General features: G+C 41.9%; 4 protein-coding genes across 4 annotated transcripts; 2 read left to right on the forward strand and 2 right to left on the reverse strand.

Moving 5' to 3' along the window:
- Positions 1-545: 545 nt before the first annotated feature.
- Positions 546-2,972, reverse strand: MELLADRAFT_87811 (uncharacterized protein; the record flags this gene model as incomplete). The annotated part of the gene is made up of 8 exons (XM_007411137.1): positions 546-726; positions 790-908; positions 975-1,160; positions 1,246-1,392; positions 1,470-1,565; positions 1,648-1,836; positions 1,904-2,340; positions 2,396-2,972. The coding sequence occupies 8 exons, from the start codon at positions 2,970-2,972 to the stop codon at positions 546-548; spliced, it is 1,932 nt and encodes a 643-aa protein (XP_007411199.1).
- A 677-nt stretch (positions 2,973-3,649) lies between these two features.
- On the forward strand, positions 3,650-4,349 carry MELLADRAFT_107367 (uncharacterized protein; the record flags this gene model as incomplete). The annotated part of the gene is made up of 4 exons (XM_007410971.1): positions 3,650-3,710; positions 3,783-3,851; positions 3,918-3,986; positions 4,057-4,349. The coding sequence occupies 4 exons, from the start codon at positions 3,650-3,652 to the stop codon at positions 4,347-4,349; spliced, it is 492 nt and encodes a 163-aa protein (XP_007411033.1).
- A 6,336-nt stretch (positions 4,350-10,685) lies between these two features.
- MELLADRAFT_78034 (uncharacterized protein) lies at positions 10,686-13,656 on the reverse strand (the record flags this gene model as incomplete). Its single annotated transcript, XM_007411136.1, has 12 exons — positions 10,686-11,207; positions 11,287-11,392; positions 11,459-11,621; positions 11,683-11,830; positions 11,893-11,981; positions 12,043-12,209; positions 12,286-12,380; positions 12,445-12,554; positions 12,612-12,723; positions 12,791-12,948; positions 13,005-13,052; positions 13,344-13,656. 12 exons carry the CDS (start codon positions 13,540-13,542, stop codon positions 11,052-11,054), a joined length of 1,551 nt encoding a protein of 516 aa, XP_007411198.1.
- A 3,799-nt stretch (positions 13,657-17,455) lies between these two features.
- On the forward strand, positions 17,456-20,446 carry MELLADRAFT_63940 (uncharacterized protein; the record flags this gene model as incomplete). The annotated part of the gene is made up of 2 exons (XM_007410972.1): positions 17,456-17,458; positions 17,729-20,446. The coding sequence occupies 2 exons, from the start codon at positions 17,456-17,458 to the stop codon at positions 20,444-20,446; spliced, it is 2,721 nt and encodes a 906-aa protein (XP_007411034.1).
- Between the last annotated feature and the right edge of the window lie 1,840 nt (positions 20,447-22,286).

Below are 22,286 nucleotides of genomic sequence, written 5' to 3' on the forward strand. Positions count from 1 at the left end.
AGCTCCAAGAATTAAGGTGCCTTAAGTAGTTTTTTGGGCTTCTGCTCGAGCCCTCACCGTAGAATTTCTCAAGTTTCTCGTATGTTGTTCTTCACACTTTTGTACATGATCTGGTACCTCATACACCACGGACCCACCGAAACGGTTTTTCAACCGGTGCTCAGAATCCGTTGGGAAACCGACTTTCTTTGGTGACGGACAAACCGGTGGTCAACTTGACTCCGCCGATCAGGTTTGAAACCGATGTTTCAGACTTGGTTTGAAAACAGTTTTTTGCTGGTTGAAATACGCTTAAGGATCCCCGATTTTGCTGCTCCTGTTTTGCTCTGAATTGTTCTCGCGCTTGCTCTGGGTCTCGCTTTTGGCTGTGATGTGGAATAAACAATAAATAACGGCGCTAGGCCGTTCATTGCATACAAAACATAAGATAACAAATACAAACAACATGAGATAACAAAAGAAATATGTTACAATAGCGCCAGGCTGTTTTAAATGAAAAAGACCAAATAAACAAATAAAAGAATGACTTTGCCAAAGAGAACTACTCATTCATGTAGGGCTTCTAGTTCTGGAACATCATCGCCCCAGGTTTCATCAAGTTCACTCATGACCTTGCGAATCCATTCGTCGTCGGGAACTGGGAAGGAGGTGAGGGGTCGGAGTTCTGCTAAAGTCTTCTTACCCTTGAACAAATCATAATCTTCCGCCAGACAAATGATAGCAAACCTATCACATATGTTGGAAGTTTGTTAGTAACAGTAAGATCAACATGTTAGGATAAGAACCTACGCATATCGATATCTTCTCGATTGTTTTCGTAAGACCTCCAATTGGTCATCCACCACGCACCAAAAACTCTTATCACTGTACTCCGATTTGTAAAAGCCCCAATGACAGGCTTGCATGCGCTGATGGAAGTAAAACACCACTGATCAGTTTCAACAAGGAAAGGAAAACGTGGTGCATAATCGTACCAGGTAAGCTAATCGAGCCTCTTCTTGATGCTTAAAGTTGGCCACGATCTCTTCACGAACAACTACTCGACCTACTTTGCTTTCGGCTTCTTTTTCCTTGAGTTTGACATAAAGTGATTCAATGGTGGGGACCGCTTCTTCGTCAGTAGGGCCGGTTCGATTGGGAAGGTGAATGTTTTCGAGTAGCTGCAAATTGAGTTGAATTCAATTCAATTCAGTTTGATTCAACCCGATTCGATTCAATCAATCAGAAAAATGAAATAGAACGCACACTTCCTTCGAATTCTTTTCGTACTTCTTTCAACACCACATTGACCAAAGAGCCGAAAGCTTTGGTGTGGGATTGTTTGGGATTTTTGCCATATCCAGGAGGCAGCAACCGTTTCTTCCAGGGAGTGGGATTCGCAAGTATCGCATTCTACAGTATGGCCCTTGTAAGCCTCTTTCTTGATAGGGTGAGTGTTGGACAGAAGAAGAAGAAGAAGAATTGCTTACCATAACTACCGCGTGAAGGCATGCCGGCAATTTGTTCTTCTGTCCGGTTTTGTCGGCAGTCGCTGTATATGCCTGTATGTCACCTCGGTGGATTTGCTTGAAGGCAGTATTGCGGAGACATGACTGAATCAAGGAGGTCAGTTGCCAAAAAGATGTGGATGATGAGTTCTGAACTTACCCGAAGTTCAGCAGCGTCCTCTTTATTGAGCCAAGGCGCCTTAACAGCACTATCAGCTGCCGAGGTGGCCGCATGATCACGGAGCTCGCTGATCTGACTGGTTATGTCGTTGTGGATGGCAGTCATGTGCTGGCGATTGGAAAGCCCAAGAGCCATCGTCGCCATAAATCGCTCTTCAGTTGTTGCAGCCTGGAAAACTCGAAATGTGATCATTGGTTAGCAAAAGTGTCACAAGAGAGAAATCGCGAACACTTACATTGCAGAGTCGCCTGCCCATGGCAGCGTGATGGTCATCGAGCTCGGCACGCCAAGTGAACTCGTTGAAGGTTTGTAATCTCGATCCAGACAGGTGGATTGGGACATGATTACGGGGTAGATCGGGAAGTTGAGATGAGATGCGTTGACGGTTGTTGGTGTTGTTGTTGGTGTTGTTGCCTTCATCATCATCATCCTCACCATCGCCACCTCCGCCAACAGCTCCGCCAAAGTCGTCATCGCCACCTCCGCCGACATCTCCGCCAAAGTCGTCATCATCACCATCGCCGACATCTCCTCCCAAGTCATCATCATCACCATCGCCACCTCCACCGACATCTCCTCCAAAGTCGTTGGTGTTGTTGTTTTGTTCAAGGTTCTCGTCATCGTCGTCCTCGAAGCCGTTGTCGTCGTTGTCGTCCGCAAAATTTCGCGCTGCTTGATTGTCAGTTCAACTTATTAATTCCAGAAACAGTTGAGATAATAAACTTACACAATTTGATCGGTTTAAGGAAATGCCCCTCAAATAGAGGAGAAGACTGGTGACGAGAAGAGTCGGGAGAGTCAGGAAGGGGGGGTGTTCGTTCTTTTGGTGCTGGTTCTTCGATGCGTTGCTTGTTACGCGAGCCAGTGGCCACCGCAGCAATTGGACGCTTGTTGTTGCTGTTTCTGTTGCTGTTGTTATGGTCGCTGGCTGGAGCTCCTTCATCCGAAGCAGACTCTGGTGGAGCAGCGTCTTTGAATACTTGCTGCTGGTTACGCAAGCTACTTCGGATGGTTGGGGCAGCCCGTTTTGACGAGGCCTTCGAGTCGTTCCTTTCGCGCAAACCCACACGGCGGGCAGGTGGTTGGGTTTTTGATTGAGAATCAGTGTTCTTGCTCTTGCTCTTGCTCTTGTTGTTATTGTTGGGCTGAGATTGAGATCTTGAAGTTGCACTCGGATGTGAAGTCGATTGGGATTGGGATTTCCCACGGGACGCCGAGGAAGCGCCTGCGATGGCAGTGGTAGCTTGTAATTCTTGGTTGTTCTTGGGTGTTGGTTTGGTGGGGAAAAAGCGTCGATGAGACATGGTGGCGATGAAGAGTGGAAGAAAGTGGAAGATGATCGGAATGAAGAAGACCGCTGATCGATCGGGAAGTCAGACGAACAGCAAGTGAATTGTTGATGTGTCACTCAGCGGGCTTGTGACAGGTTGTCTGTGACACCTGAAAATTGCCGAAACGCGCTGGAAATTCACATCAAAAGATCACATTGCCGAAACGCGCTGGAAATTCACATCAAAAGATCACAAAACTCAATAACAAAAGATAAGAAAGAAAGAAAGAAAGAAAGAAAGGCAATGGAACAGAATGAAAGGAAGAATGTGAATATGAAAGATGAGATATGAGAAGTCTCAAAAGAGACTTTGTGAAGTGAATGCAACTTGGTCCCCTCTCAAAGGAAGAGGGGATATCGAACGACTTCAATTTATTTAAAGATATTTTATTTATCATCAAAGGTAAATCTTGAGGGAATAAAAAAGATATCCTTGTTCAAAGGAGAGAACAAAATGATATCATTTTTCATGAAGAAAGGAGAATGATGTCAAGTCAAGACTGACTCAACATCTTGAAATTTCGAAAAGAACATGACCTTTTCGAAATTTCCTTAACATAAAAAGGTGGGGTCTTTGACAATCTTCTCTCTCAAAACATTCCTCGCTCAAAACATTCCCAATATTCACCTTGTCTAAAATCAATTTACAATATGCCTCCAAAAACTGGAGAATCTATAAAGAAAGATGATCAACCCCTGGAACAAAAAAAGGGTATGATTTGTTTTCAAATCCTCTCTTTATTAATTGATTTTCTTTGGCTAATTCCTTTGTCACCGCATCCAGCCACCCCAGATCCTGAGGAACTGGAAGCTTATCAGGAGTATTTAGCTTCCAAAGAAGAAAACACACCTGGTAAGAATTCATTTTCAGATTCTTTCTTTATTAATTCAAGGCTAATTCCTTTTTCACCGCATCCAGCCAGTCCAGATCCTGAGGAACTGGAAGCCTATCAGGCGTACTTAGATTCCCAAGTGCAAGACGTGCCAGGTACGTCTTATTTTCAAATTCTCTTTTTGGAAAATCATTCCTGACCTTGATGAACTTTTTTATAAAACAGAAAGACGCTTCTGTAGCGCTGAACCTGAGGAGGTGGAGGCAGTCATTGACTACCTCAAGTCCGAGATGGGTCCTTCGTTGGACGAGCACATATCTGAAAGCGGCAGCTATGACTCTGTTAAAAACCCAGAAGGACGTCTCTTCTATACCCTTGGTGATTACTGCAGGGGCGATGTGCCTGAGGATAGATTGCGGGAAAGATTGCTCTGGGTTCAGGAGGAAAGGAAGAGAATCCGCGAAAGAATGCGCAGGGTTGAGAAGGAAAGGGATCCTGAGGGAACTGAAGCGCAATGAAATATATGTTCATCTATTTTCTTTTATACATCTGACAGTTATTCTTATTTACAATATGATCATGAAAAGGAAATAGAAACAAACATAAATAGAATATTACAACACAGAGGCCCTTATGTTCTTGACGGACCAGCCACTGGTGTATCCCCTTGCGTATTTCTTCGAGTATACTTTCGTTTTTTGTTTGTTTGGCCACTCTCCTTTGCTGTCTCTCTCTCTTTTGCTTTTTGATTGTTCTTTTCTTTTTTTTCCTTAGCTTGTTTCAACGTGGCTTCCCATTTCGTGATTCCAGTCTGCAAGGCGGTTTTCCACTCTTCAGGGGTTACTTCAGGAAAATCAAGATGTGCCCAAGTTCGATGGAGCTCCGCCGAATGAAATGCGGCTGAGTTGAGGACAAATGACGAGGTTTCTTCATGAACAACCATATGGTCCTTTTTCGTTGAAACTCGCCTTTCGATCATGATTGGCCGGCACTTTCGAACAACACAGCCGCTTTTGTGGCAGTTGTGTTGTACATTGAGTAAACCCTCGACTTCCTGATGAACGGTTTGCGTAAGAGAGATCATCAGAGAAGAACGATTCTGAGAGTACCATCATATCGAAAACCAAGCGTACCACTGGATTGATCCAGACAACATGGGTTGTCTCTTCAATTTCACGCATACCGTATAACTCACTGACTTGTCCAGTCTTGCACCTGGTTACTTCGATCTTGCATTGCTGAGGTCCACATCCATCTGCTTTCCAGATTCTCTTGACCCGTCCAATGATTTTGCCTGTTGTAGAAATGTTGACGAAATATCTCGATTCAACCTGTGCAAATCAGAAAATCATTAATGAAAAGCCTATTGCCACAAAGGAAACAATTGCTCACCGAGAGGAAGTCATCTGGCTTGATGATTTCGCCATTCTTGAGGGTAAAAGAGTCTAAAACCTTCCATTTCTTTGATGTGTAGGCATCCATGATCTCATTCGGAATGAGGGTTTCCGGATTTGACGGCTGCACTTCATTCGATTCTATAGGATTGGGAGTAACATCAGCTTGCATACAAAAAACTTATTGTGTGTGAGAGTACTCACTTCCCGGTTTGAAATCCCCTTGCGTGTTCCAAGACGAATTATACCCTAGAGCCTTCTGAAGTAAGACATTTGTTCTGAATAATTCGGTGACTTTGGGGCTTGCTTTGATATAAGTGTGGAGATGGCTGTCGTAATTGCGGCATCCCGCCAATATTGATCGGATGAGGCGGTGGTTATTGAAAGAGTTTGCTATATCTCTTCCAGGACTCAGATGATTCGAATGAATGGAAGAATTACGAGTATTTCCATTAAATGCTTCAAAGTTTTCAGTGGCGAAAAGACAAGCTGGCCCAAATCGCCGAATAGCGTCGCAAATATGTATCAGCATGTGAAATTTGGGTTTATTGCACCATTGTGCAGAAAGCTGTACTATTGATCGCAGAAATAAAAAAACGTGAATCTGCAGTTGCTTGAGATAAGATTCCATGTTTGTGATTTCGGTCTGGAAGATGTAGGGCGCCAGATGAGCAAGACAAGTCCATGCCTCGCGTTCGTGATCTGATAAAGAGCACTGAAAGAAGATAAAAGGTGCTGCTTGGAGCACAGTTCGAAATTCCTTCCCAGTTAGACTAAGAAAATGATTAATCATTGACTTAGGTTGAATGGGAGGTATCTTCAAACCAGAAGTGTTGAAGGATCGCCACCGACCCCATATATCATTTTTCTCACGAGCAGAAGAATTTTGCATTTGGTGGCGCATTAGGTATTTTGCAATACCTAACAACAGAACGTGTAAGATCTCCACCGGAGTATCTCGATGTCCATCGAAGCCTGGAAGGATTCAACCCAAGTCTGTCAGTACGAACAAGAAAGATTGAGAAGAATAGAAGGTGTTCAACTCACCTTTCAAGCGTAAAAAGGGATTGAAAAGGCGCTCTCCAAATTTTCTGTTGAGCTCATTGCACATCTCAACCACTTCATCACTTGCCAGCTCTGGATCTCGGTGGAAATCTTGTACCTCTTTGACAAAAGGTCCATTTACTGCATCCCGCAGACCCAGACGTGACGACTCAGTCTCGAATGCCCGAAAAGTTCCTGGACGCTGAGCTAGATCCCAAAGGTCCTTTGTGCCCGATTGGGTTGTTGCCCAGTTGCGCGTAGGAAGGGAGAACTTCCGTCCGTTTTCGTCCACACCAACGAAGTTACTGACGTACTTTGCCTTTTTCTTTTCGGCTAGATTTTGGACTTTGAGGTCACAGACACGGCACGGAGACAGCGATACGGTTGGGTTCATTGTGTTGGACACCTCTGCATGCATCGGCGAGTCACCTAAATGACAAAGTACCGCCGTCATCACCAAAACCTCTTTTTCGGTCCGGTGATCGTAGGCCACAAAGCCATTGGTGGCTAGCTCATTGATTTCGTCAATCAATGGGTCAGCTAACTCTAAAGCACCGGCGGTGTTCGATGTTGTCAAAAAATGGCAGTTGTATTCCTGATTTGAGAGTTTGGGAGGTAATCCGGCTAACGTGAAGTAAAAGGCCATATGTTTATTCCACCTCTTTGATATGTTTCCTGAGAGGTCGTCGCAATACAACACGAGTGGCATGTGTCGAATGAGCTTTCCATTTGCCTTTTGACGCCAAGGATTCTGTAAAGGCAATGCCAAGTAATTTTCGCCACTGACTTTCTCGTATATTGAATCACCACATAAGCTCTTCATTAATAAATTATCGCGTAACTCAATGGTGTCAAATGTTTTCCAAAATTCCTTGACATTGAACGACCTTAAGGCTGGAGAATTAAAGTCCGAGACAGACTCGAAATGTACTCGACATCGCACACGACCTTCAGCATCCTTGGAGTAAGTTTGATTGGAAGCGACACATCGGGCGAAGGTCTCATCTCCTTCTTGATAAAAAAAAATTGGAATGACAAGCCGCTTGGAGTTTAATTGAACCGGTTCATATAGATAAAAATGACCGCGGGGTGAATCAACCATCTGAACACGTAGATCTCGGTCCAGCTCCTCTCTCCACTTTCTGGACTGTGCTAAGCGATTGATTTTTGTGGTCGAGCTTGGTAATTCGGGCATAAAATGAAGGTGATCGGCGACGTAAGGGTTACTGAGTTCTTGGGATAGTATTTGTTGAACTTTAAGCGAAAAGCAAGGTTTATTCAATGGACTCATAGCCTCGGAGACGTCGAAGCCGTAAAGTTTCTTCAGCTTGTTGCGGCAGTTCCGAAGAGATTTGTATCCAGGGAGTTTGACGCCCAAGAGACCAACAAAAGAACGGATCCGTTCATATTGACATACTGATGAGGTCGTCCTACTCGTTCCCAGAATCAATAGTCCAACAAGTTGCTCCAAGCTGGTGAAAGGGGCCCAGGTTGATCCATCACCGTCTGTGTCATTCAAATCCAATTCTTCTTCTTCTTCTTCGTCCATATCAGCTTCATCACCTTGTCAGAACGATTGGCTGAGAGATCATCGTCGTCGACACTGTTGAGGCTGATGATTTCTGGATCAAACGCAGCGGTGTGGTTTCGAGTCCACAGATCAAGGAGAGTTTGTGGACGACGTAGATCCTCATCGTTGGTGTCGGAGTCTATGATGGGAGTTGTGATCATTGTATCATCGACTTCTTGGACTTCGTCACTTTCATCACCTGATTCGGGTGGATGTTGGTCTGAGTCGGGTGGGGGCGGTGTTAAATTAATTCGAACAGGTTCGATGGGTGCAGGGATGTTTCTTTGAGCTTCTTCCCATCGTGCGAGATGGGTCAAATGTGATTGGTTTTGACAGTGTCGTCGAATAGAGCCAACTTTCAATGACCGCAGTCCATCACAAGCAAGACACGAATAATCTTTGCCGGAACCCGATTGATGGTCTGCCTCCTTGAAGCCTGATGTAACGCACAGCACATGATCAGCTCAGCTTGGATCGACTTTCATTCAAAAGGATGAAGAATCACAATCGGGTACGCCCGGTGGGTTGACCATGTTATCAAGCCGGTTCTTGAGGAAGTAGATGACGATGAGATGGAAGACGATGAGATGGAACAACATTGAGATCGACCAATGTTTCTCCTTTGAACAATCAAAGGGTGTTCATTGGGATCAAGAGTCAAAAATCGTAAGGTTGAAAAATTACAAGGTTGGCTTGTGTTCCTCCTTTGATTAAAGGGTAACGAGACACTTCCTTCATTAAGGGCAAGTCTCGCGGTGTGTAATCCGTTTGAAGGGAAGGCAATCGCAACAACCGTTCTTTTGACATCGGTTTTGCTGTTGTTAAACTGAATGCAGCTGTGCAACCACTTGATCAGCTGTCAAACAACCGCATTCAGTCAAACGACGGCGAAGCCGATGTAAGCCCCGAGCCCCAACCCTCAGCCAACTGGGCTTCAACGGTGAATTCTCACAACCCCCCAAAAACGGTTTGTCAACTTTTACAGGGCTCGTGGTGTACACTAAAGGGCCAAAGATCTTGTAGCACTGGGACACTGTGTAGTATATCTGAAAGTGGACTATGTAGAAAGAAGACTGGCTGTAGAGTAACATGGTGTTTTTCATGGACAAGAATTTATGACATTGTGTAATGAGAGGCCTTGGTCAACAAGGTACATGAGAGTTATAGAATATCTGGTGGGTTCAATATCAAGATTGTGTTTCAGTCATTCTATGGAAATGGAGACTTTTTGCTTGCTTCTAGGAAAAACATGGTGGATGCTACTGCTTCTGGGAATCTTGATCTTCAACTTCCTTGTAGATGAGCTCTTGTTTTGTGGTGCATGATAGTCTTGATATAGAACCTGGAAAGCCCCTAATTCAATACAAACCACATCAATTAGGGGTTGAGATTTTGGCTATATTACAAAAAATGGTATCAAAGGCAACAAACAGCATGTCACTGATGGAATAGGTTTTGAAACTGCCCAAATAAACTTCCACACCATTCTATATTATCAAGAAGATTAGTATCAAAGGGCTCAAAAAGTTTGTCTTTGTGGTATGAATCAATGGACTTTTGCTGGAATTACATCAGATGTTTGGGGCTTTGTGGGGTTCTGTCTTGATGTACATTATCAACCAGTGTGTGAAGCATCATTAAACTGCATGAAACTAAAATTGAAAAAGGTTTGATTGAGGGGCTGTGGTGAAGGGGTAGCAGTGTTGTGTTGCATTGAACCTCCATTTGATGTACATAGGTGGCTTGCGCATGGTGGTTATATTGAGCTGAATTCTTTGTCAAGGACAATCTCAAGCCTAGCTGCCTTACTAAATTTTTACCACCAAACTCATAAGTCAAAGGGTTGAGTAAATTGAATTAGGTGTAATGTTTGTTCACTATAGTAATAATCCTTCTAAGCCATTGAAATGACATACCTACTTGCACAAAATGCCCCAAGCCCTGAATGATTTTCACCAAGCATTGAAGGGTGATTGCTTAAAAGCATACTTTGATGTCAATTCCTCGTCAATGGATACTGAACAAGATATCTCTGCAAACATAGTACTAGCAGCATGCAGTCACCAGAACCTAAACTTTTGCCTTTGATATTGCTGGAGGTTGAGTCAGAGTTCAGTATGAGCTAAAGACAACTAGCATTGATTGTGATTGATACCTCTCTGCACTACTCCGCCCATTTTTTGATTACCTTAGTCAGCAGGGTTTTCAGATGCTGCATGACCAGAGAAGAGATAGCTGTATGGAGAGAAAATGTACATGTAGGAGCCCCACACCTGAAGGTGTTGGCCTTGATTAGTAAAGGATTTCAGTGTGACTCCTGAGTATATTTGAACCATGGATTCTCCTTTACTCTTGGTGTACTCTTGCATGAGGAAATGTAGTGGTTTTACAAACCAGGGCTTGAGACAACATCAAACTGCAAAAGGGTTCTGTGAGTTTGTGTCGGGTTTCAACTTCCCAGACTTTAGCGTAGAAACTTGTAAAATCTGAATATTTACACATACGCGCATCCTTTGGATAAATCAATCAATGGACTTCGCCAATAGTGTTTGACCAGGTCAATCATGATCTCTGCTCGGCCGTGACGGAGATTACTTGGAGTTAGTGGTCTTGTTTGCAATTTTGATGGCTGATTACGTACCAAACCTAGGTTTCAGGCGAACGCTGAAAATGACAGAAGACCCCCAGGTTGAGACAGGCAAAAGTTCAATGTAATAGTACTCATAAATCAAACAATGTGGCCTCTCAAGGAAAAAGGTCATTCATCAGTTTCGGATGGGGACAAGAACGGAAAGGGAGAGACGCGGGTTTCCCCTTGAAACCCACCTGCTGCTTGAGGCAAAACTGATGAGCAATCAAGGAATGTACCTAATTATAATTTGATCTCACGGAAGAGAAACGGGGTAGAGCTAAATGATGCAAAGCAAAGACACACAATGACAACAGTGAAAAGGTAAAAGACAATGTATCATCAGATCAAGTAAATCTGTTTTAAGGAGCACACAATGTAGACGACAAGGATAATATTGATACGTTTAAAGTCGAGTGAAAAATATGAAAGATTCGATTAGAATATACATCTCACTGAGTAGAAATTAGACCTGTGTGTCAGTATTTTAGTCTCATCCCTTTATTTTTTTGTTGACCGAGAGATAAAAAAAAGTTCGAAGCCAATTCATACAAACAAGTTGAAACATAAAAGGAAATGAAAACTAGTAACCTGTTCCTTCGTCGTCAATTTTAAGAGTGAAATAGCTGTGTTTCAAGGCTTCTCTGACAGTGATTCGCTTGTGCGGCTCCCACTCTAATAATTTACTAAGCAAATCCTTGAAACGTGCATTGACGATGGATGTTTGCGGGATGATATCCTGTAAGGAACACGCAGGGAGTGAGCAAATATGACGCGAAAGAAACGCAATGCCTGTTGGATGAAGAGGCCCGACGAACCTCCAGACGCTTCATCGCACGGACAAACTTTTTACTCTGGCGCGAGGTGCTGGGCTGAGGGTAGTCCAAGCAATAGTCTTCTGTGATCCACTCAGGACGGTTCCTCCTGGGAACGATTCAACCGTTTTAGCCTCATTATTTAGAAGAAAAGGTGAGGTGACAAAAGACTTACGCTGCTTTCCTGACCAAAGAGTCAGGCATGCTCCCGAAAACAGCCTCCATCATTGCAAGATGTTCTAGGTTCTCGTGGGTTTGAAAGAGCGCTTCACCAGTGAAGAATTCTATGAGAATGCAGCCAATGGACCAGACATCGCATGGGTACGACCAGGGCATGTCTAAAACAAAAAAAGGTGGTCAGATATGTACATCTCATAACAAAACAACTAGATAGCTCACTTAAAATGATTTCAGGCGCGCGGTAGTGGCGGGTGGAGACAACAGCTGCGTGGTACTCATCCTCAAAAGTAGCACTGCCAAAGTCGATGAGACGGATGTCCGACGAGTGCAAAACTTTCTTTGATGACTTGCCATTTCCTTTTGGATGCTGAAAGCGATACATGGATTAGCACTCTAACAGCATGCAAGAAAAAATGGTATTTGACAAACTCTGGTAGAGAGCACAGATGCTGAAGCATCAACCAAGAGGATATTTTCAGGCTTTAGGTCCGTATGCACAAGTCTCAACTCATGTAGAACTAAGAGGGGCAAAAGATGTCAATGGAAACGTCATCAAAAATGATAGAAGAGTGGACTGACAAGCAACACTCGATAATAATTGTTTGGCAAAACTTTGGATATGACTAAGAGGAAATGGACTGTATTGATTGTCTTTCAAGAAGTCGAAGACCGATTGTGAGAGCAGCTCGGAGACGATGCATATGTGGTTTCGATGATCGAAATAGTCTAATAGGTGAATACATTTACTGAAGAATGTTACACTGCTCAGTTTGTTGCAATCATCAAGATAGAGTTTTTCATAGACAACAGAAAGACACATACTTGACATTCTCTGGATCTCGTTCCCTCAGGAGGTTGAGTACCTTAATTTCAATCTTGCTGGCATCGCGGTCTGTACAATGATTTAAAAAAGTAAGCTAGACAGCAGGTGTGGATAGGCTGAAGGGCAAACCACTTGCATTTTTGCACGGCTCGGATTACCTTGACCGCGACTTCTCTCCTTCGACCGGAGCGATCAAGTCCAGAGTGAAGATCAATAGCCTGTACCACCTTTCCGAATGTTCCTTGGCCCAGAAGTTTCACCACTTGGTCTAGATCAAAGATACATGAGCAATGTGTCAATTTGGCTAGGGAAAAGAGAGACCCACACCGATGGTCACCAAGCACGTCGTCGGGCCGAACGATGTAGTGCCCCTCCTTGTCATCTATCGGTAGTTTCTCTTGTTCGCGACGTTTACGCTCACGCTCCTCTTCCCGCTGCTGATAAGATAAGGAGATCGTTAGACTAGGGGCATCATATGCAGATGAAAGGTTAGAAATCACTTACTTGTTGACCAGATGAGTATGAATCATATTTTCGTTTCCCTTTCGTGGGTTTGGAGTCCGGGTATCCGCTGGGCACGTAGTACGCTGAATGGGCGGGGGAATCATAGGTGGGGCGATGTGAAGAAGTGGTCTTGCTGCTCTTACTCCCCGCGATGTGAACTAACGTTTCAAAGTCAACCGAGCTGCCAAGACCTGAAATTCAATTTGCGGCTTACCATCATTCCGTGACAAACCATTGGATCTGGATGGACCTGCATGCGGAGCTACGTAGAGTAAAGAAGTAGACAAGGTCAGTGAGCATCCGCGAGATGAGTGGGGCGAGCTGGTTGACCACAAGACGGGCCAGAGCAGACACATGGAATGGAGAACAAGTAACCCAGACAAAAAGACGCATATATAGCGCTTTTTCGTTAAGGAGTGCTTAGATATCGACCCGCTTAAGGGCATTCAAATTATGCTTTGCTTCTTCCAGAGAGACCGAGATGCAGAAAAATGGAAGAAAGCGAGATAAAGTAATAGGGAAATGAAAACCAAAAACAAGGAGACGAGCTTACCAGGACTAGGGGTATCAGCGAGAATAACGATTTCTTTCTGTTGTCCGCTTGTCTTATCGACAAAGGTGTCCAGCTTCCAATTGCCTCGAGCCGAGGCGGTCTTTGGTAAAGGTCGGTAATGACTTCGAGAAGAATAAGTAGATTGATTCATGTTTTTTGGCTGATCGCGAGGTAAATGTCGTTGGGCGATGGTAGACATGTGAGAAAATCAAAAGACAAAGAGTTCAGGGGGTGCAAAAAAGACCAGCAGGAACGACTTGAATCCCCAGAAGAGGAGTCGAGGTGAAAGGCGACGACGCTGATGATCAGGCAGGAGAGGAGTGAGAGTGAAGGTTAACTGGGCCAAGATGGAGAGAGCAGAGCTGAGGAGAGACAAGTCGAAGCTGTATGTATGTCAGTATGTTTATGTATGGCACAAAAAAGGTTGTTTTCTGACTATCGCCCCCAAAATTACAACTTAAACTGGGGATTTGATCTGTATTTCAAATTCACCTGACTAAACGACCGAAATAAATACGTTTGCTATGTAGGTCGAATGCTGTGAAGTACTTTACCATCACAACGAACGACTTTATCTCAATCGTAGGGTGTCATCAAGGAGGGATGGACTTACTCGTCACAATTTGTCACATTAGGTCACGCAGTGAGAACTGTAAAGAATTTCAACGAGATGGCGAGCTGAAGTTTGAAGACTCAAGAGGTATGTTCGTTAGCGAGGCAATCAATCCAAGAGGGGCAAAGGGGAATCAAGGGTTTAAGGCTCCACATGACGGGCTGTTTGGACACGCAAGTCTCAAGTCATGCACAGCTGTGCATGAGGGGGATAGTATAGATGTACCACATTTTATTACAATCAAAGAATTCCCTCTGGCAGCGGCCCTTTCCATACTTTTGACAAAACCATCATAGGATCAAACCAGCAAACCTAAAGAAATGGTACAGACTGCTGATCTTTTTGAATGAGTATAGTCAAACATGTTACCACCAATGGAAATCCTGACATAAACCTAATCATCAGCAGAAACTAAATAGCAAAAGAGTTGAGGTCTAAAGGAGAAGTTGTTCATGAAAGGACAGATGGGAGGGATGCTCCATCCAGGTCAAAATTTAAAGAGACAGAATGGCAGATTTCCTCAGATACATATTCTGACCTCCAGTCATGGCTTTGAAGCTGACCCTCTTCCCTTATACTCATGCTGCTCAAAAATTAGACCCACGTCAATCTCTGAAGAAAGCCACATCACCTTCATTGTTTTATCAATCATACTATTGAATCATTCATCCCAGATACCAGAAACTTGGCCTGGCAAAGGTGTGTCTTGGGTGTCTATGTAATGTGCTGCCTCTTTGCACCCTTTGATGAACTTTTCAAACCTTGAAATAGGCATCAATCATAGCACACATCAAGGATAAGCTTAAGGAAAGAAGTACATATCTCTGCATGGGTTTTTGAGAAACCCCCAGCACCGTCACTCTGGTGTTAATTGCATCATGGCAGCTATGACATTTTCTGATTGTTGTCCACCCTGAAGGAAATTTGTACACCCACCCACTTTCAAAAAGCCACTCAAAGCTATAGGAGCAGCAGATACCTCATACCATGCTCGCAGACAGTATGATCACCAATTCAAAACATGTTTGATGTGTAATGCAGTCAATGGGAGGTGAGCAACACTTGTTTGATGCATGTATTCCAAAGCTTAGGCATGCTTAATAAAAGATACTTTGAAAGAGAAAGTTTTCCAGCTTTCCCTGCACCATAATTATTTTGTACACACATCCCATTTGTGGTTCCAATGCAGATTCTTCCACTTCTTCTTGTTACACTTTTTTTCCCTTTAAGACATGTTCAGGACTTGAGCTGACACAAGAAGATAAAAACAATTTCAGATACTTATCAGACATAGATCCTTGCATTGAATCTATTTCCTTTGATGATCCTGAATTTGAGGACTTGGGCAGCAATGTTTTGGACATGCACCATTACAGCCAATGGAAAATGTACATAGGAATCAATGTGGGTACAATGGTCTTGGACAACCAAGTCTTAGAGAAATGTATGATGGTCAACCATAATTGATCAAAGTCTACATATTTCTCTACCTCATGGCCCCAAAATATAAAAACCTGAGAAAATATATAAATACCTTATGTCTAGATTTCACAGACATTTACAAATAATAACTATTATTGAAGGCAACAAGTACCCTTTAAAACCCTAAGAATAGGAATACAATACCAACAGTAAGTAAAGACTACACAGGTTTTTTTACAAATTTCAAACAGCTAGTCCCAAAAGGGCAGAGCCCTAATGATATTCCAAAGACAATCACAAAAAACACCAAAACGACAACAAGAAATGTGACTCCTCCATTACTGCTGACCCAAAAGGGAATGGAGCCCCATGACCTAATACCAACCATAGGTGACAATCTCAAGGTACCACATCACAACCACGAGTCAGCTGCAAGACTTGCAAAGGTATAAGAGGAAGGGTATTCTCAGAAGAAACAGAGGAGGACTGACATTCTTTCAACCCCCCTTGTGAGCTTCAATTTTTTGATCCGGGAAACCTTTCTACTTTAAATATTGCCCAGCTAGTATAGTACTTCTTGTGCTTTGTTAGTTCTACTCCTTAAAAGAAAGAACCCTGCTGGATTAGTGGCCCATATTGAAGTGTCTTCCTTCTTGGGAAATTAAACTTACCATTGTGGTCTCTTCCTCTTTAATTTCAATGCAGTAAAGATGTCATCCAGTTAAGAAACAAGATTGACTCTTATTAACTTCTCAAAGTAAACATTTAATAAATTCTGGTTAGTAAATCACCTTGGTCTAGATACCACTGTTATAACAGTGTATAGCTGATTAGATCCCTGTTGTTTTTGAACTCAGTCCTCCCTAAATACATCAGCCTTTGAGAGTAACCACCTTTTCCTAGAGCTACACCAGCTCTCAACTGTGACACCCTGCAGTAGGCTGTGGTCAGTGCTCATAGTTTGTTATTGACTTGTCAGCTCAAAATCAGCATAACCCATCCCAGTCTACCTATCCTGAGCTCATAGATTAGCCTTAGGACATACAGAATTCTTATCCCACGTAACCAGAAGGATCTTTGTCAGAACCTCTAGGTTGGTGAAGGCTAGACCACTTACCCTCTATAATAAGCGCCACCCTGACAGTAATATGGCTTAATTTTTTTCATGATACATGCTACTGATGCCAACCATTATTCCTGTTTAATAGGCCCCTCATGATGATTTACTACCTGATACAAAATCCATCAAGACTCAGATGACGGCCTCACATATTTTCAGAAAGGAAGGAGGACAAAGTTACTTGTGAACACCAAGGAAGAAGAAGAGGGGCCGGACTATACCCCTGTGGTAGACTATTTTGAAATACCTGAACAAACAATTAAAGATGTAGGCATTCCTTTTTTGTTTTATCCTCACTCTTGTTGTTAAAATACTGATCTCTGGATTATCACTTAATAGAAGGAACAAACTCACATCCCCCAATCACAAGTCACTGGCAGGCCAGTCCCCAGAGACTTGTTGTAGACAGAGGTAGAATTATTCATTGGAAGAGATGGATCATCAGAGAAGTTGATGATGGGTGTTTGTGAAATCATTTCAGCACATATACTCAGCACCATGTGTGTGGGATGCAGAGGAATAGAGGGATCATTTGACTTGGTGAAACTACAAGAAATAGGATCACCTGAACCAGAACAATGAAAGTCTTGCAGTAGAAGGAGTGTGAATTTGTGTACTGGCAAAATTGGGCTTTTCATATATTATTAAAAGCTTGAAGTTGTGAAGCAGAAAAGCACACAGAATTTTCCAAGCAAACCAGGAACATCTAAGATCTTGGAAGTTGTGGCCAAAATGATCAAGAAATCAGTGATCTTTGTCAACTTATGAGATCAGGCTGCATCTGTGACAGCAATACATAACAAGGAACTTGAGGTGAGTTTCATAGAGACTATATGTGTCCATAACAAGTCAGGGTGCTTTGTGTTTCGATAGGGCTGTTGGTAAAAAATAAAACATACCTGTTAAAATCAGGTCTAGCATTGGGCTTTGCAGAGAATAGGTGGACGGATTGAAAAAATGGTATGTATGTTAGAGAGGATGGTATAATGACTAATGTAAAACCATGATTGAAACAATACCCCAGAACATTCTGAAACACTGAATTACACATTCAAAACATGTTTGATGTGTGATTCACTCAATATGGGAAAGATAACAGTCTTGTACCTGTGATCCATACAATAAGGCTTTCTTGATAAGAGTGGATTTGTGGGAGAAAGGTTTCCATTTTCCCCTCATCTGAACCCTAGTTATTCACATATTTACATCACATTCTTGATTATGATGCAGGTTCTTCTACTTGATTTTCTTGGACTTTATTCCTTGGGAACATGTTCAGGATTTGAGCTGAAACACACAGATGGAAACATTTTGAAATATTTATCAGATAAGAATTCTGGTGTTGCATCAATTTCCCTTGTCAACCCTGGATCTGGAGAAATTGGTCAGCAATATCTTGGAAATATACCAGCACATTCACCAGAAAGGATTTATACAGATTATGATTGGTACAATGATCTTGCACAACCAAATCTTGAAGACATATATGATGGTCACACACAATTATGGGATGGGCATTCAAGTTCTCAAGACCACTCAAGTTTGATGTTTCATCCACCATATCACCAAGCAATAAATACTATGCCAACAATGGATCACAGAGATATATTGACTTCAATTGAGCCCCATAGTCTCACAAGAGCCTTCAAGTCAACTTATCATGAAATACCAGAATCAAGCCAAATTGAACAGAAGATAGAGGACCAAATGTACACAAACCAAACCCCTCAACAAATCAGGTATCATTTGCCTGAATCAGAAATTGAAAATATATATGGCTTCAGTGATTCAATGCATTGTCATAATCAATTTCCCCCAGAGATAATTGGAATGGAGAACCCTTCATATACAACTAATCATTTTACAATGCCTGAGGACTACAATCCATGCAATTACATAGAACATGAACACCCAGCTTTCCACAACTTTAGTCCTGGCACCCATGATGAGATACTTTATGGCTATTTGAATGAGTTCCCAATGCTGAGTAGTCACCCTAGCTCTTCATGCAATATACCAATTCCAAAGCACAGAACACCCATTTCCCCAAATGCACCACTCATTGAGTGCTCTCAGAATTACAACAACATTTTTACTCAACAAAGCAGGTCACCTCCAACCCTCATTCACCCACATGAAGCAGAGGAGGAGTTACCCTTCAGACTCACCTCTGAGGGAGGGTTTCCCTTTAGCAGTTCTCAACTAGTAGATTCAATGCAAGAAAGAAGAACCCCATATATCTCAGAAGATTTCAGCTCCACTACACAGCAACAGAGTGGTAATGGAGAGTACAATGAAAATGTTAAACAATATCAAGAGAAGTTCAACAAGGAAGGCCCAGAGACTCTAGATACATGGAGAGACTCGGTCTCCCACAAAAGGAAGGAAGTATGGGACCTCACACAGGACAAAGAAAAGGTAAAAACACTCACCAATGGGCAGTCTTCAAACATTGAGAGTAAAAATTCCAAGGAAGTTGAGAGAGATTTGAGTTATTCCTCCCAAGGAAATAATTCAGCTGCCACATTGTCACTGGTAGCAGGAAAACAAGGTCAAGACATTTCAACATCAAGGAAAGTCTCTGGACACTCTCACATTTCACACATCGGAAGCTTTGGATCTCTCAGACGTGGTGGTGGAAATAGACGAGCCCAATTTTGCAGGCTTCAAAGTGTGGGGACTCAGGCTGTGAATAGATCCCTAACACTTTCCTACAGCATTTATGAGTGGTTTATTGATTTATACCGCAAGATGGAGATGAGATTCAAAGGAGAAATTGAGGGCCAAACAATTCATTTGGCAGTGAAAAATGCAGGATGTGGAGTTGTGATGGCATTCCTTGGTATCCTCAAAGTCTTTGAGTACAATGATTCTGGTAAAGATGAATTAGAGAGACTCCTTGAGGATGGGTGGAAATACATGAAGAATTTCTATGATAAGTGGAATGATAAAGAGATACATGTGGATGGGAAACGTGATAGACACAAGGGAGGTAAATGGTCTTTAGATCCTCAATCTCAGCTCCTATACTTAAAAGGAAGGGCTCATATCAAGGAAATATCACTCAGGATGGTACATGAGATGGCAATTGAGTTTGCAAAACATAGGGAAAACTCCAAAATTCCAAAAAGATTCTTGACCACACATTGGGAAAAATTGTTAAATGTATACAACACTGATTCTACTTCAATGGAAGGTGGTCTGTATGGAAGAGGTCAAATTCGAAATAATTCTTTCCAAGCAGCAGAAAAGTTATTAAGACTCAATCCAAAGGAGAGAAAACCATACAGCAAGACAGAAATGGCATCATTTGCTTCCAAAGCTGCTCAGTTCCATACACCAATTGGTAGAGAGATGTGTAAGGATGTTCACATCTTCTTCGAGAACCTCAACCACAAGCTACATGTTTTGTACAACGACAAGGAGATATACCAATCTGACCAGCTACTACAGCCGGAAGATATTAAGATATTGAAAAACAAACATGAAATGAACACTGCTCAGATCATCAAAGGAGTCAGTATGGCACAGTACAAACTCACTGTGGTATTTATTGGTCTCATAAGGGCATTTAATGAGGATTTTTTATCAGAAGATCAAATTCGGCTTCTATTAATAAATGCATGGGATTTCCTCAAGAAAGAATTTTCTCAATGGGAGAGATTTGATTTCCAAGCTGAAAACCATTCATACTTATTCAACCATGATGAAAATTCTATGAAGTTTAATATAAATGACCTAAATCATCCTGAGGCTATGTTTAGAAAGCTATCTGGATTTTCCAACAGCTATGATGTTCCACGTTCCTGTGTTGTTCATTTACTTAAATCTTGGATTGAGCATATACAAAGAATAAAATCTGGCACAGAGCACTTCCTAGATTTCCCAGTTCAATCATTCCCTGCACGGCATTTCACTACCTGGAAATCATACCTCAACAAACTCTGAGAAAAATTGTGGGTGTTTATTTCCTTATCTCAAGCAAGTTTAGTCACTTCATTTACTGAAAACTTGTTAAGGTTGATATATCAAAGGGATGTGTTTCATATTAGTGTGAAATTGGCTGGAAGTTTTTTCTGCATCTACAAGAACTGAACAAAAATTGTGCTCACTTTTTCAAATACTGTTTTTCTTATGCTACCATTTATATCTCACCTCTGTTTCACTGATCTTATATGAATATTGGCTTTGTCTTGACACACAATATTCACTAAGGATCCTTTGACCTCATTCTGTTGTTTACAATAAAGCATGGATTTATTCCCCTGAACTGCCAACATATTGACCTCAGATTAAAAAGCCTGAAGTTTTCTTGGAATCCAAAGCTTGCACAGAAGCTTTTGGAGGGTTTGATCTGAGGTGTTTCTCAGGGCAGAAGAATATATCATTTAAAGACCTTAGACAAGATCTGTCCAAGGATTTGCCTCCAATGATGCCTTGGATTTCTTAATACTAGGCATTTATGTTAGAATTGTTGTACTTCAAGTTGGCTGGTTTATATGTTTTAACCATGTTTTTTCACTCATTCTTCACTTCAATTTCATCTAAACATTGAATTGGGTGGTATTACATAGAATGAAAATCACGGTTGAGTTTTTATCTAGGAAAAGCCCAGGTATTGGCCTCACACTAATTGTTTCTTTCAAAATAATATAACAAGCAATGTTAAAATGTATGGATTCAAATGGCTGTAGTTCCATGTGAAAGTACAATGATTGAAAAAATACCTCAGAGCATGTTAAGCTACTATCTTGTCAAGTAGTCAAAGAATTATTTTCCCTACTTTAGTAATTATTGTGAATTGAGTGGAGGTAGTAAATGATGAGCTGTGGGTAGTAGGAGTGTGTTTGGGAGTGGTAAATTGTTGGTGAATAAAGGGGTAACATCTGGAAGATTGGATCTGAGGGTAATGGAGGAACATATTTGAGGGTTATCTGTTCTCTTTGTATCTCCTTTGTATTTTTCTTTTGCACTATTTTCTGATTCTTTTTGTGTTGAAAAGAGTCAAAGTGTTCCCTCCTATTCATTTTACTTTAATTTCACACATCTATTTGTATTGATATGATTACTCTCAGCTTAGTAGAAAATTCAATTATTTTCTATTCTCAAATAGCCTCTTACATGTGCTCTCTCTTTTCTTTACAAGATCACAGGTAAATATTCCTTATAATTCATCAAGATTGCTCTTCTGATGCTCCTTTCTGTTTACTCTTTTATCTCACACTATGTCTTTTGATTCTGTTACTTTAGTCTGTTCTTGTGCTTGAAGTTGACTAGACAAAACACTTTATATAGTCTAATTTAGAGCCTGTTCCCTCAGTGTTCTTTCCATACTGTAGTGTTTTCAAGCAGACACATCATCTCAAGATTTTTGAATAATCTCCAGATCTTGGAAAAACTTTATAGAACCACTGCAAACATTATTCAACTTCCCCAAGTGGGCAGGAAAAAGTGACTGGGAGTATGATTTGCCATAAAATGATCTATCACTCCACACCTGAGCCACAAGACCCACACTACATATGTGTAGCAGGCTTAGTGAATATGTGGTTATCATGTACATACCATTCTGCTCAGCTATCTGCTCATCAAGATAAGTTATTCATATGTAATAGACACTGTAACTTTTTTGAGATCAAAAAACAAGTTCAAAAGATTGACTACATACACTGACTCAATGTTTTGGTGTAATCTCATCAACTCGACTGCATGTAACACCCTTTCTGTTACTAAGAAATAGCTTCAAGAATATTGCCTGAGCAGCTACAGACTTATATGTAGTGAATTT

The sequence above is a fragment of the Melampsora larici-populina genome (genome assembly GCF_000204055.1).
Source record: "Melampsora larici-populina 98AG31 unplaced genomic scaffold MELLAscaffold_23, whole genome shotgun sequence".
Classification (NCBI taxonomy): domain Eukaryota; kingdom Fungi; phylum Basidiomycota; class Pucciniomycetes; order Pucciniales; family Melampsoraceae; genus Melampsora; species Melampsora laricis-populina.